Below are 16,070 nucleotides of genomic sequence, written 5' to 3' on the forward strand. Positions count from 1 at the left end.
GGATCCAGGTTATCAAAACTAGAGATTCCCCTCTTATCTTTCTCTTTTTCCTCCACAAGCTGCAGCAGGAGCAGCTCCTTGCTTTTTTTTCACACCTCCAGCAGCTGCTGGAGCAGTTCTCTGCTCTCTTGTGTGGCCTGCTCACAGCAGACACACACAGTCTTCTTTACGGCAGAAGACGCGAGAGCCTGCCTAAGACTCAGAAACTAAGTTTCCTTGTGCCAGCAGCTAACACACAAGTCTGCTGGCCAGTTTAACAAGTACAGGAGCAGCGAAATGGAGTTAGCTTGCCGCTAACTCTACACAAAGGAGTGACCTGGGCCCTCTGCACGACTGGAGTGCTGTCTCCCCATCAACGCCTGCATCTTTCAGCTTCAGAGCCAAAGCCTTCTCAGCCTGACTCACCCACGGATTCACCGGCTACAAAGCAGGACACCACAAAGCATCTCTTCCTTCATGGACTGGTAACAACTGGGCATAGCCTAGCAACACAGTGAAGCATAGTACGGCTAAGCAAGAATGTTTAACTCAAACAATGTACTGTACCTGTATTGATTTGGTTAACGTTATACATTGAAATGTTGTTGTGATGTCCTTGTTGCCTATAGTCAGGTTACTGCATAGCCACACCGTTAGGTTAATGTTAGCATGCTTAACACGTTACATCCAGTAACTAGGCCTTGCATGCAACTAACCTCATTTTAACCTGGCACCTTTAGCATACACCAATTGGCCTTGAATAGAGAACCACACAGTTAAGAGGTTAAAACTTAGTTTGGCGAACTTTGGTTCAGGCAGCACATGTGGTTCAAGACACTGCATGGTCTGGCCTTTTATCTCTGTAGTTCCCTTTATCAGCCAAATTGTTGGCATGCCATGTGCTCAGTCACCGGGTGACTGCAGCCATCTTGCTATTGTCTTCCCTACACAGACACACACACTCACACTTGTATATAGGTACACTTAGCTAGATTAGTATTGTGTGTTGCTTTTACCCTTTCGTTAAATAAATGCTTTTGGATATACCTGTTGTCTGTTTTAATGTTGCACAAGAATGAGTTTTGCCAAACTCTGCTCTGTAAAGAACTCCAAATCCTTCAACCTTAACTAGCTATTGATATGGTGATTTTGTTTATAGTTATTAAATTAATTATTAATCAAAGTCCCAAATTGATAGATTAGTACACTTTGAGACTGAATTGGCTATCTTTTTCCCTGAGTCCAGGGTGGTGCCCCGTTATTATTAATTCTTATTAATAATTTTATTGATTTTAATAATTAACAATTATCTTTGATAATCATTAATTATTGCTGATAGCCAAACTTTTCTGTGAAGAGGAAATTATATGTAAGATGATGAGTGACATATTGACAATTTGGGGAACCGGTGGCTGAGTGTGATCACGTAGTCTGTACCACTCCTTAAATCTGGACCCTTCCTCTTTCTTAGAATATTGGCAACTATAGACTTCGCAGTATTACGTGTAATAGGCTTGTCACTGAGAATTATTGTCAATGGCCCCATTTACTGCCTAGATGGAGGGAAAGAGAGAGTTTGCCTGAATCATTTAAGAGCCACTGTCCTGTAACATTATCTTGACCGTTAACTTTTATTCCAACAGTTGCAAACAGGATTAGAATTTTCTTATTATGCAACTAAACGTCAAGACTACTTATGCATCTTTCAAAGTTCATCCATCTCTCTGAACCTTGGATTAAGTCAAAAATGTATATTATGGGGTCTTTTGCCTTTTAAAAACTGACATAGTTATTATTACTGAATATGGAATGCCATCATGTACAGGCTAGCTATGTGTGCCTGTCACGACTGGTAAAAACTGAGAAATGGTTTTATTAGTGACTAAAATTTATTAAATTTGTAACTCCTAGTTGATTATGTGAAAATAGTGCTTACATATTTGCTGAATTGTTTTTTTAATTTGTGTATGGGGGACAACATGCACATTAAATCAGCCATGCACTGTTTTTTTTGAGTAATGGTAGATTGTTAGGGAAAAAAAAAAAAACTCTTTAAATGTTTCTGTCCGTCTGTGCTACATAAAATAGATTGACTCTATTGTTCTTCTTTTGTAATATCCAACCAGCATCAGGGGATGTTTTTCTGGCTCCACACACGCAGTTCCTGTAGTTACAAGCATGTGGAGCATGTGGAGTCTGCTCTGAAACAAATGAATGTAAGCCTCGATTGTATGAGGACATCAATTCTGCACGCCATATGGCAGAAAGGAGCAGGTGCAGGCCACAAATCACAAGATATCTTCCATAACTCACAGTCTGTGTTGGTGTGTGTGTGTAACTACATGACTGTGGCGAGACAGAGCACATACACAATGACCCGCAAAATATTGCTTCCAACAAAGGCTGACAAGCTGTATTTGAAACTTATATAACGTACTTATAAAACAAGGCCAAACCTACATTTACTTTCAAATTCTATGCGTTACATCATATGCAGTGCAAGTCAATGAATGATACATTCATTCAAAATATTGACAGCACCATTCAATTGTTGCGAAGGGTTAGGAAAGGAAAACTCCAACCCTGCACATTTCATGCCAATAAACCCACAGCAGTAAGACTTCTACTGTCATTCAGCAGAGGTGATAAATATTGTGCTGAATTGTTTGGTATTGGATTGAATTCAACAGTCTGTGTCTGTAAGACGTTATATATAAAAGTATCTTGAATGTTGACTAGAAGATGGCTGGAAGCTTAAGTAAACAAGTCCCGTCTGAGGTCACTCTACAGCCCAGAAATCATTCTAATATAGTTTAGAGAGAGTGCCAGATACTACACTGTAACTACCCAGGTATACACAAGCTGCGATAATGAAGCTGGCATATATATACAGAAGGGAGATGGCAGCAGCAGCCACTCTCAGGAAATCTTGCCAAAGAAGCTGAATACAGCTCTAGGCCAACATATTTTACCTTTATAAGGAGAACTGGCTCTCCTTTTCCCTTCCACCTCAATCACATGAATCTGTTGGGCTTGGGCAGTAAAACAGAGTGAAGTATGGCAACACTGAATTTACGCAGGAGGGGAGGCTGCTGGCTTTAGTTTACAGAGTGCTGCAGCATCCCTTTTGGACACATCGTCCCCGTCTCTGTTGGTTTTAAAACCCCAATGTCATTCTGCCTTCAGCCAGAAAAAAGAGGGTTGAGCAGCATTTGGAAATAGAGTTTTAAAAGAAATTGTTTGAGCTATCCCCCGGGCAAGAGGTACATTCTGAAGACATACATTATGAATGCCACTCTCGGATTTTATGCCACCGATACTTTGCTGAAGTAATCGTTTTGTGCAAGTGAAAAGGAGCAGTTAAGTTGGCATGTATTAAGAGACACTATTAGAAGTCTCCACTCTGTGTGACATACAGTATACAGTATAGTCGACAAAAACAGAAAAGTCCCCGGGACAATATGTCAGCATCTGCCTATACCACATTAAATACCCCTCGGACTTGGAGTCAGTCTACTTCCTCCTGTATCTTAGTATTTACCGCTCCACTTCACCTCCTTCCACATCTCATGACTGTCCTGCAGTGCCATGTCACTTAGGAGGTGTATAATGAGAGGATAAAGAACTTTAATATTTGCAACGTGTGAAAAACAGATGCAGGTAAATTGTATGTGACATTCCTAATGCTGGATTACACCCGCTTCCTTCTCTGTCCTGACTTTCTGCCAGTGTCCATTACTACTACCATACCTTTACCTCGGAATGCAGGTTTTCATTCACCTCTCTAACAGTTACTTTGCATTAGCGATCTGTAGCTGCTTCAGGCAGCCTGCTAGCGTCACATTCCCATGCTAAACATAGCTTTATTTTTTGTGTCTATCTCCATTTCTTGCATAAATAATCCTGCTACTTTGGTTTAGAGTTAATAGCGCCACCTTGTCTCTCTGGTTCATGTCTGATACCGCTGAAGAACTCAGCAGCAAAAACCTGGTTTAATGATGTCGCACCAGTCAACAAAGATTAAAAGCTTTGAATAAAGATGGTAAGTGATGAGATCGCTGGAGATCCAAAGAGGTTGTGATTTCTGTGGCAGACATTTCCCAAGTTGCAGCGGATGACTGCTCGACAGTCGCGGAGCAGAGTGTGGCATGCCTAGAGCACATCAAGGAGGGAGTATGTCTGTGTAGGAGTGCAGAGCTGCTTGCTTTGAGGATATCATTAACTCAGGCACATCGCCGTACATTACCACTCTGAGGAACGAAACACAGCTTTGTAGCAAACCGAGGGCAGTTGCTGATACAGATGGACAGACTTCAAGTCAGGTTTAGGGAATGCAGAAAAAAAAAGTATTTCTGTGTGTTTTTCAGCTGTTTATAATTGCAGAGTTACTACAGCTTAACTCAGGCAGAAAATAAATGGCTATTGGGTTATTAACGGATAAAACTTTTCTGAACCGTAGTATGACAGTCGAAAAGACGGATTATGGAAAGAAAATATTCACAAAGGTGTAAATACCAGTTTATATTCTCACCTGGCAGGTCAGAGAATAGCAGGATGCACTCATTGAAGCCATTAGCCAAGAGCCGGTCCCTGAGCTGCTGCAATATGGCCACGCCGATACAGAAGGGGAAAGAGGAGTTACCCAGCAGCAGTGTGTCCCACAGGTGGAAGATCTTGTGCAGCGGAAACACATCTGTACAGAAATAAACACAACAAAGAGGATTTTACAAAATGACAGAATACAAGAGTGTCTGGAAAGACAAATCCCTCGAGGGATGTTGCAAGCAGGACAATAGCATTCAACATGCACACAGTGAGAAATAGGGGATCAGTTTGTATATAATGAGTATAATTTGCATGTGCATAGCGCATTTACTTAACATGGTTCCATTGCTTTAAAATGCGAAGCTCACTAAGAAACATTGTGCATTCACAAGGTTGCCTGAAGAGATATTTGATGTGGGGGAGGCAGCTGGGAAAATGGTTTTAGGTGGGTGTTGTTGTGGAAAAATGGCAGGAAGATCATCAGGTTCTTTAGAACAAGAAACCTGTGCCGGTTATTTCAAGCCAAATAAAAACCACATCCTGATAATACGTCCCACTGCAGTTATTATTTCAATCATATTACTGTCAGTCTTTCAGTATTCTAAATGTAACGTTTCCTCCCTGTTGAGATTTATGCATGAGAACCAGTATTGTCCACCTGTTTATATCATTTCTGGGCTGGATGCTAGACCGTAGACGTGTGTGGGTAGAGTGTGACTGTGGTGAGGTTGTGAGAGCAAGACTGGAGAGAAACTGCCTCAGAGGGTCTGCACCACATTAGCAGTCAGCTGAGCAGACCGTTGCATGTGAGTGACAGTCAGTGTGTCTGAGCGTGTGTGTGCGTCTGTGTGTGAATGGAAGATGACCCTCCAACCTTGTCTCATATTGGATTGGGGACATTAGCAGTCAGAGGGGCACACCTTCTGAATACTGGACTCACACACTGCCTCAGGGGGAGGATAAGGGGTAAAAGGGTCACACCTCACACTCTCCTCCCCAGCAGTGGTCTGTGTGTGTGTGTGTGTGTGTGTAACTGAAGAATAAAATATTGCAGGACTTAGGGAAATCAATTGATGGAGAATGTACAGATCAATTTGGCCACAATTAATGTAAATCACAGGTTGTGCACTTTCTTTAAGAGTCTCCAGACTGGCAAAGTTCTAATAAAACAATCTAAAATTATATCAAGAAGGCAAAAAGTTATTCAATCAGTTGTACTGCATGGTGGGGTTGCACCTAGAAGACATAGAGGTTAATTGCACATAACTTAATTTGTAACAGTGATCTGTGACCCCTGCTAATATGCTCATATTTCAGAGCTCAAACTGCGCTCAGAGGAAGGATAAAAGCATAATGCTGTCATCAACTGACACACTGCCTGCTGAGATTGATCCAGCCAAAATAAAACCTTTATGGGCCTATGATGCAGCACAGATGGTGAAAGGACTCATATGTGATACTAATTTAGGTTTCCGCTTATGAGCGAGCAATAATTGCAGAGTAGTGCTGGAAATGTTTTATTAACACTCATTAGTTTTGCTAAAACTAAGCAGAATTCAGAAATCATGACTAACAGCTGTCAAACTTGATCAAATAGTTTACAATCTCAGCTGGTACAAAAAAAACCCACAATTATTTTTTTTTCTACATTTGGATAGTATAAATTATGTCCTACCTTATTGGATTTTGAATCTTGTGACGAGTCTGTTTTTGTAAACTCCTGCTAGAATATTGATCCAATCTTCAGCAAATTTGGCATACAACGTGTCAAACATCTAGACGTCATTAACATTTAAAAATGATCAAAGAACTGCTGGGAATCCAATCATGCGGCTACCATGAACTACACAATTGTAATTAAACTATTAAACTATTCATTCATTCATTAATAATTACTGACACCTACACTAATGCCTACTTGATGAGCCAGTTTTATCAAAAGGTAGCTTGTCCCCTCCCTGTGCATACTAGTGGATGACAAAACATTAACGCCCTACAATTTAATGCAGTCCATTTTAACATCACAAATTCCAATCTTAAAATTTCCCACTTTTCAAGACTCTCATGACACAAGCTGGTATGTCTCAACATTAAACATTGCAGCACAAGCTTCACAAAGGCAGCAGGTATTGCAACTCAGGATAGTGAAAATATAGAAGTCTTTAATAAATATCGGCAAAGCAAGTTATAAAAATACATGATGCTGCCTTTCTCTGGTTTCCCCTGAGGAAGGCAAGTGTGCTGATAAGCATTGATGTATTTTTATATTGTTTTAAATCCATATTAAAACCATTTTATTTTTACCATCCACATGAGCGCCTGGAATTGATTTTGTCTGCCACATCCTACCCATGGATCTAGACATCTTTAATATCATCTTAAATCTCTTCTCATGAACTGCAGGTCAGTATACATTAATTGTGTATTTTCAGCTGAATGTAAAACCATGACATTGTAATCAATGCACTTGAAATACAGTAGCTGTACTATGATAAGAACAATCCCAACCCCACAATTCCCTGCATTCTTCATTTCATAAAATATCTAAAGCACAAATGGGTATTATATTTCTAAGTTGGTACACTGACTGTCTTAGGTAAGACTAGGTAAGTCACTGCTTAGATTCAGAGAATAGTGCAGACTGACCCACAGGGAGCGCTATAATAAGCCTGTAAAGTCTACAGCTTAGTTCCACCAGTCTGTTTAGTCACGGAGTCACAGAGACATGACACTTGGTACAGAAATGTAACTGCATACAAAAGACCTCTGCCTCAAAAGACTTACGTCTAATGTCCACCATCTGTTTTTTTTTGGTTGTAATTTTGGATTTTTTTTTTTTTTTTTAAATTACACATTACAGGTCTGAATGAGGTGATAATGGGAATGACTTTACTTAATTTAATTAATTAAAATGGAATGCTTTATTGGGCTGCTGGTTTTAAAACCTCTTATTGGCAAAGTCAATTCAGTCAATCAACTGAATCTGAAACATGACATTTGGTGCACGTGTGTGTTGAGCTGGTTGCATGATTGAGCATGAAAGTTTAATTCTTGACCTTTGAAATATTAGATTTACCAAAAAACACCCTTAAAAAGTCTACCACTAGCTTTTCTCAGGGCTTTCAACTATATAACCTATGACATTGTAATGAATGAATCATTTTACTTTTTATGATCCATGACCACAGAGCAGACCCCATCCACTGATGAAGAAAGCAAGATGTGATTGAAAGGTTGGGAATAAACTAGTAAGTAGTATTTTTTCTTGTCTAAATATTTGATGTTTATGTTTGTTACTTGCCTTTCTGATCTTTCATTGCCGCGAGCAGCTGTCTCATCAGCTTAATGTTAGGACTTTTGAATGTATTCAGATAAATACAAAATAAAAATGAAAAAGATGTGCTGGTGAAAATCTGAGGTAAGGTAGGACTGAGCGGTCAAGTCCTTTCCTTTCAGAGCCAGAATTAATTAGCAGCTGGAATAAAGGTCACCCAAAAGAAAAAAAAAAAAAAAAACACCCTACAGAACTTGCCCATACTGGAGCCGCTGACCTTTTCAGTCCCTTTTATTGATACTCTAATTGAAGCAGACTCACACTACCCTCTGAAAATTTTGGATTATGCTCACTTCCACATCATATTCACATTGTGAGAACAAAGAAAAGCTACTTACGTGTAAACATAGTCAGGAACCATGGAATAGCATAAAGCTGTGAGGCGAGAGACAAAGAGAAAAAAGATGGAAGCACATTTATGAGATAACGTAGCATTTATCTGTGTTTTGCATATATACAGAATGTCAAAATAAATTGCTAAGAGCTTAAAAAAATGAATTGCTTTCTCACTAGGGGGATTTCTATCTTAAAGAAAAGCACATGACTGCTCATGTCTTTGGACTCTGAGAAACAGAAACAGCAATAAAGAGCAAAGTGCTGATTTTGATTATTAGTCAATGGGGAGAAATCTAACAATGAATCTCATTATAATGATTTTGTCATCCCTCCTTTTCTCTCCTACTTCACTCTCTCCATTCCGTATTTCCCCAAGAGAAAATGCATAAAATTGAAATTAAAGCACACGCACACACACCATTAACCACCTGTTCTAACACCTGCCAATTGCTGGCAACCATCACCTGGGCTCTGTAATATTCATCAGCGAAGGGTCTGGAGCAGAGTGTGCAGGAATACTGCAGCTTATCTCAGCCAGTTAATTGATAGCTAATTGTGGGAGAGCTGGTGACTGTTAAGTGGACCTCTTCTGTGTCCAGGAGTGATGAACAGGAAAGAGCCACTGTACTCCGAGTCTCAGCCTCAATTTCAACACCTCGGTAGCAGGACTGCGAGTCCAGCCAGATTGGATTAGTGTAGGTGTAAATGGCAGACCCAGGAGAGGTGATGTGGCCAAATTGAAAATGGCCTGAATTAAACCACTGGCTACATGCAGTCTGACTCTCTTGCTATGGCTTAAGGCATTACTGGAGAAGAGTTCATGACCACCACAACATTTTGAAAGATTACTTGTGGTTTCTGCATGCTTGCACAAGAATTGTCTTTTTCTGAAAGACAAACTGTATAAGGCTATCCATGTTTTGGTATGCATATGTGACAAATCAAATCCATTTCATACTGCAGCGACATTTGGTCCTTTAGGGATGATGGATACATTGCCTCCGTAAAACAATAGTTCAGAGTGTTCTCTGAAGTTCATAGAGGAAAAGGGGATTCATGGTCTGTAAAGTCTAATTACTGGGACTGACATCAAGCATGAAAGCTGTGTCAACAACGCTTGTTCCAATATTATCCTGGCCTAACAATGAAAACAGACATACAAAGTCCCCCTTAAAAGGCAAGTCAACGCTAGTAGTATTGTACATGCAGTTAGTGTCAAGTCAGCATCACAAGAGCATGATTTTCTACAGAGAGTCAAGCCTGAAAAACAAAAGAGCAAGATATTGAAAGAATCACAATAGCACATCTGTTCAAGCAAGGCTTAAAAAATACACCAAAACCTACAGAACAGGCAACATTCATACAACAAGCCAAAGTATCTTCCTTAACAGTCTTTTCTTCCACACATTTTAAGTTATATAAGACCATCAACAGTTAAAATTTCATGATACACTCAAAGTAAAGGAGCTGCAGTATTAAATTTGAAACTGAGAGTAGCTGAAAGGAGAAGGAAGAAGCTTAAATCCCTGACCCCTCTGTGATGAAGACCCCACTTTTCATCGAGTAATGTCCCAGAGGCCAGTCCACAGGTGACACACATTCATCAGCACACTAACAGAAACCCTGGAGAGACAGTGGGGACTTTAACCTTGTCATTGTCTGAGCTGTGTTGTAAAGAGGAAAGCGAAGGGCAAGAAGAGGTGGCACAGAGTAAGAGAAATAAGGTAAGCTTGGCAGAGGACAATCATTAGGAGTGCCTGGCAGACATTAGTCGCTGTATAAATCATCACCAGTGGACTACAGGGAGAACTTGACCCTGGCCACAAATTCTGAAAAGAAGGATGTGGAACAAAAAATGTCAATGACAACGAAAAAGATACACATAGTGATCTACTGATGGTCATTTCCTCTGCCCCTGCTGCAGAGCCAGAAACCAGAATCATTTCTTACTATCTTTGACTTCCCATTAAGGGTAAACTTGCAAAAGAAGACGAATGTTGTTATCCTAATTTGTCCTCTACTGCTGTCTATTGTCATCAGTCTATCAGGACACTTGCACTCTTGGTAACTTACATCTGGGATGAAGCCAATCTCATTTAGGTGGTTGCTTAGTTCTGGGTCATGAAAGGCAATCATTTGGGAGAAGACAGTCAAGTACTCTGAAATACAAGCAAGAGGACATGAGGGCAATACATACTTTACTGTATGGCTTGTGTGTTAAAACCTAAAAGGAAGTGTGCTCGACAGAAGAAGACTTTACAGTAAACAACAGAAAATGCAAGCGGTATTACAAAATACATAAACAAGCAACATGCCTAATTAATGATTGGATTTAATAAATCAGTCATCATGCAATAAGATATGATCTTAGATACTTTTTGTAATATTACATTGGAGAAAACATTTTATGACAGAATTTTTTTTTTCTTTTCTGTGTTTTGAATGACCTAAATGACAAAAACCAAAAAGTTGCAAGTAGACTGTTGATCCACTGAGCAACCTTGGAGCCTGACTTCCGTACATGTCGAATGGAAACTCATGCAGCGTAAGGCTGTGCTACAACCATTCTTCACACTGTAAGTCAACAAAAGAGCTCTGACCAGACAGATAAACATAAGTTAGCACTCAAGGGCATCTAACAGTGGAAAGAAATGATAATAGCCACATTCCCCACAGAGTTCAAGAGGTGTATGATGTAGCTGTTTATCCGTCACGTAGGAATTGCTTGTGACATTTCTCTGCAGGCTTTTGCAGTTTCATTTGTTTCCCTATCTCTAAATGATGTGGCTCAGCTGCAAACTCCATTAAGACAGACTGAAATTAGTTTTCATAGCTTAGGAACAACATGGAGTCAAAATTTAATCAACATTGAGCTGACGGCCTGATGCTCTGTGCCAGCCAATGATAATTTGTTTTTGAACTTAGCTGAGTGCTCTGACCACGTTTAATACTTATAGCATTACTTAACTTGCAGGGGCAGTTGACTGCAACAAAAACAGTGGATGGCTGAATTGGAAACAAGTAATATAGAGTGTGTAGTTCATATCACTATCAGGAGAAACCAAAAAATGTGTCACTGTGCAAAACACAGTAAAGCAAAATAACTTTTTCAGTTACACAGCCAGTGCTCATTCTTGTATATCTCACCTTGGATGACATGAGAGTTGTCCTTCAGGAAAAAGTTGTACAGGTATTTGGGGATGAAGGCAGACATGCAGGCATATGCCAGAGCTGTGGAGGGTATGACATAAGGATGAAAGAAAGCCAAAAAACAGAAGGGAGGGATAAAAAACACTTGGCAGTACTACATTAAGTTCAAATGGACATTCTCACCTTCATTGTTGAAGTTCAAGTACAGGAATGGGGCACAAAGTGAATCCAAACCTGAGATGGAGAAATCAATAGAGTGAATATCCATTTGCTGTAGGAAGACATGATTTACCTCAGTGCAAGACAGGGAGTTTACAAGATGTGACACCACCACCCTCTAGTGTCCAGTCATATATAATACAATAAGGAATCATGAAAGCAAACGACGTTCAGAAGGAAAAACAGATATGGAAAAAGAGACATAGAAAAAGAAGGATGGGGGGGTGACTGACCCTGCCAGTAGACCAAGTCAGGGTGGGAGACCACCCAGGCTTTCAACACGCGCCTGAACTTGATGTGGCCCTGAGGAGATGACAGCAGCTCATCGTACTGGTGGCAGCGTGGGATGTCCACCTCAATCTGTAAATATGCACAAAAACATGCACAGGCAAACGCTTGAAGGTTCAACTCAGTTTTAGCACTGTAAAGAAGTCACTCAACATTTTACTGCTATGTATAAATTACCTGTCTGTCAGTTGGTATGGGAGTATCCTTATCTATGCTTTCATATTTGGCCTGAATGTCTCCCTGTGCAAAAAAAGACACATAGCACAAATGTTCACATTAAAAAGTGCTCACATTAAAAATTAAAACTACACCTTTTTTCAAAACAGAACCTCAATTTCTCTTGTACCTCAATGCCCAGTAGTGCAGCCCATGCCAGTCCTCGAACAAGAGGGGGAATGTCCACTCTAGCCTCTTTCCACACTAAGTTCTTCTTGTAAGGATAGGCCTGGAGGCAAAACATTAAAACAGAGTGTGTAGTGTCCAGTTTTAATCTAGCAATACCTGTTTAAATAACAATAATTACAAATACATTAAATAAAATTGTGTGAAATTAAAATCTTGGTACTTTTATGCGTCTATCTGTGTAGCAGGTGTGCCCTCCTGCGTGAGTGTAAGTGTGTTCATGTGTGTATGTATGAATTTCTATGGAGCCCAGACCTTGAGCAGCCTGTCAAAGAGGATGATGCGGATGAGTTGGTACTCTGTGTCTCTCTCGCGGATGATGAGTGGCAGCGTGACTGTGGCCGACAGCTCATTGCTGCTGTTGGACTGGGGCAGACTTGACTGTCTGAGGGAAGGACAAGTAAAGGGAAGATGACATTACTCGAGCCAAAAGAAATGATAGTGTGATGTGAAAAATAGTGACAGGGACGGAGATGAGGACAGCGGTGAGTTCAGGATGGCGATTGCTTACTCGTCTTCCAGTAGAGGGTAGTAGGCTTCTCCTGCTACATCCTTCAGTCTCTGAAACAGGTAGAGAGAGGTTCATCTTAAAAGCATAATATGCATTAACATTTAGGTTCTGTTACACAGGCGCATTTTAAATCAAGTTACAACTTAGCAAAACATTCAGATTCATTGGCTATTATACAGTAAAATAATACAGTGAAATGAAATTTCATGGCACACCTCATGTGATGTTTTAAAATTTGAAGAAATAGCACTTCAAATTCAAATAATGTACTGTAATAAAATTCACGATGGTGATTTACAGAATGTGTAAAAAACACAACCTACATATACACTCTATAGAAGTCTGTATCCTTATCACAAAATAGCATCACAAACATCAGGACACAATGTAAAACCTGAGTGAGTTTAAAAACTGTTAATACAGTTAGAAAAAAAACCCTCATTACATAAATGTAAAAATGACTATAAAAACTCTCTGATGCTAAAATTCCCATTAATCCCCCTGGATGTAAACTTCTGAGGTTGTCAATCTAGACAATCTCTTTGGACCATGGACTGCCATTTTCTCTAATAAATTGATAAAAAAAATCTTCAGTAGGGGTTTGAACGTCACTAACTCTATCTAATATACAAAAATAACAAGAAAGAAATTGACAAATTTACACAATATTTGTTTGTTGGCTTACATTTCTGAGTTGGCACAGAGACAGTGTCACTGTAGTGTCGTCAAGCAAGAAACTGCGATCCCTGCCCTGGCCAAATGACTCCCCATCCTCCAAAATAAATCTAAAAAAAACAAAGAGAGTTAAATAGGCAGTTTACCGAGTGTCAATATCAACCAAAATTAGAAAACATCTCCATCAGTGTGTGATGTACTTGGGCAATGTGCAGATTGGAGCTTTGGACTGTATGATCTCCTTATTGGTCAGCTCCTTCTCCAGGTCTCCCCCCGCCAGACACCACAAATGGTACACCTCATCTATGGCTCGCTCTGACAGGTAGTCGTCATCATCATCTAAAAGCACACATACAAAACAGTGAACACTTCCCCATATGCACATTTTTTTGTGGGCCAAGAAATGCAGCAATGCGCTAACAAAGGTAGGTAAGAAGAAGACTGTAAGCTATTAAAAATGGATGTAAACAATGCACATGTTCATTTGTGTGTAGTTGGGACAGACCTTTGCAAAGTTCACTGATGTCCTCTGGGAGCTCCAGATGTGCACAGCGCAGAGAAGAAGAAAACAGGCTAACAGGTTTCTGGAAGGGTGTATAGAGGCACGAGACCCCATTGAACACGGGGTCCCCAAGCAGCTCTGCAGGGGTCGGCCTGGCAGACACACACACAGACTTTAGTTATAACAGCATTAACAATCACATCATACTGTTTGGAGATACTAATCATAAATCAAAATATCCAGAAAATACAAAAGTGTGTCTTACAGTTGTAATTCATTAAACACTGAAAATTCATAAAATTGCACATTTAATTACATTGTAATAAAGTTGTAAAAGCATTTTTATAAAAGCAAGATTTTTTTTTTTTTTTTTGTATCACTTGTTGGTTTTAGCCTGCTGGAATCTTGGCTGACGTGCAGTACCAGTCAAAAGTTTGGACACGTCTTCCCATTCCCTCAAATGAGAAAGTGTGTCCAAACTTCTGACTGGTACTGTACATGCTGTAACTATTTCATAATCTGCGTGACTAAAGTGTCTTGGAAACTAAATGACCAATGTCCTCCAACAGGATATGATATCCCACAGAGATTGTATTTACCTTTTGGATGGAAGAAAGGTCAAGCATTTCCTTAATAACTCGAGAACATTCTCAGGCAGCTCCTGTAAAAATGACTTTATTAGCTAAACACTACACAGACAATTCCTATTTATGCTTTCAGTAGTTCCACAGAAAAGTTAATAAAGATCAGACAGTTTTTATAGAGAACTACTAGTGTGACTGGATATATGTGATTAAATGCATTGAAACAAACATTAAGATTCAAACTGTGTAAAAGTAAGTAACATTTCTATTAAATCTCTACTTATATTAATTTCTGGAGAATGTTAAACAAAGCGCCAGCAGTGCTGACATACAAATGACCATTATGTCTTAACAAGATATTTTAATGTGTTTGCACCAAAACTCAGATACTGTATTGTCACCAATATTAAACATTTTCAAACAATACCCAACAAAAGTGCTTAATTAAGACCGAAGTTAGGTATGTGAATATTATTGTGACCTAATGACTAGAAACTAATAGTTCTTTCCCTAAAATAGACCATAAAAAATGACGTATCCAACTGGATAGCCAATTATTTTAAGTCTACCTTAATGGTATCCAGGCAACCATGTTCCTCAGCAAGGACAGTAACAATGTCATCCATGCAACCTGAGAATGACAAACAATATCACTGCACAAGTCTAATTGAACTTGAGCGCACAATGCTCAGTACTTCAAATAATTACGCCCTTACCCAAGGTCAGAATGAATTTCAGTCTCTCGCTTATATCAATGTTCTGCAGCAGTCGTCTGCCCTGTAACAGATTCACAGCTTTAGATTTTATGGTTAAAATGAGCCGTAAAGCATGAATTCACGCAAAAAAAAACGTATAAAAGAGGTTTATAAAGGATTCTTACAGCACACAATTCAAAGAGCAAAACTCCAAGGGACCAGACATCGGTCTTGGGTCCTGAGGGCAGAGGGGCTTCATCGTGGGAAGGATCAGTGGGATGGAAGGAGCCCTGAGCGATCACCTCTGGAGCAAGGTATGATGGGTACCTGAGGTCATGATCACAGAGTAGATAAGCACATTATGTTGTCAGCCTCTAAATAACACTCTTTGTAGATACCCTGTGCCCTCCAGTTAATTTTAAATAAATGAAATGATTTCAACAGCACAGAAACATCAGTTTATGGTTTTCCATTCATTAGTGAGCCTTGTTGTTTTTTCGTCCTGTCAATATTAAGTCTAATGTGAGAAATCAATAAATTATATTCTCAGAACTACACAATCACTCTGTGTAAAGAGATAACATTAATCCCATTAATATTATTGAGTGATGTATGTACAGTTGTTCCTCAGAACAACCTGCATAGCTGTTTGACAGTTGCATTTATTGCATTTTCCAGCCAGATGTTTTATTTTAAAAACATGGGCATGTGCCATGATTCCTCTTTTCAATCTGCAAAAGGATATTACTCAGAGAGACTTGATAGAACACAAAGGCCTTTGGATTAGGATAAAAGTCCAACGATCTGTTATAGTTCCTCAACCAGGAAGCTATTTGGATGCCCCATAACC

General features: G+C 39.6%; 1 protein-coding gene across 4 annotated transcripts in view; it reads right to left on the minus strand.

Moving 5' to 3' along the window:
- tbck (TBC1 domain containing kinase) overlaps positions 1-16,070 on the minus strand; it is a 50,811-nt gene that overhangs the window by 31,667 nt on the left and 3,074 nt on the right. For all 4 annotated transcript variants that reach the window (XM_044347064.1, XM_044347063.1, XM_044347065.1 and 1 more), the window contains exons 6-22: positions 15,406-15,547; positions 15,242-15,302; positions 15,095-15,156; positions 14,541-14,602; positions 13,945-14,093; positions 13,640-13,778; positions 13,450-13,549; positions 12,765-12,814; positions 12,509-12,638; positions 12,198-12,296; positions 12,029-12,091; positions 11,797-11,923; positions 11,528-11,578; positions 11,342-11,425; positions 10,268-10,353; positions 8,197-8,233; positions 4,511-4,672 (exon numbers count right to left, since the gene is read on the minus strand). In XM_044347064.1, the coding sequence (XP_044202999.1) occupies positions 4,511-4,672; positions 8,197-8,233; positions 10,268-10,353; positions 11,342-11,425; positions 11,528-11,578; positions 11,797-11,923; positions 12,029-12,091; positions 12,198-12,296; positions 12,509-12,638; positions 12,765-12,814; positions 13,450-13,549; positions 13,640-13,778; positions 13,945-14,093; positions 14,541-14,602; positions 15,095-15,156; positions 15,242-15,302; positions 15,406-15,547 (1,604 nt within the window). The remainder of the gene's footprint in view (positions 1-4,510; positions 4,673-8,196; positions 8,234-10,267; positions 10,354-11,341; positions 11,426-11,527; positions 11,579-11,796; positions 11,924-12,028; positions 12,092-12,197; positions 12,297-12,508; positions 12,639-12,764; positions 12,815-13,449; positions 13,550-13,639; positions 13,779-13,944; positions 14,094-14,540; positions 14,603-15,094; positions 15,157-15,241; positions 15,303-15,405; positions 15,548-16,070) is intronic.

Source organism: Thunnus albacares, chromosome 3 (genome assembly GCF_914725855.1).
Source record: "Thunnus albacares chromosome 3, fThuAlb1.1, whole genome shotgun sequence".
Lineage (NCBI taxonomy): Eukaryota > Metazoa > Chordata > Actinopteri > Scombriformes > Scombridae > Thunnus > Thunnus albacares.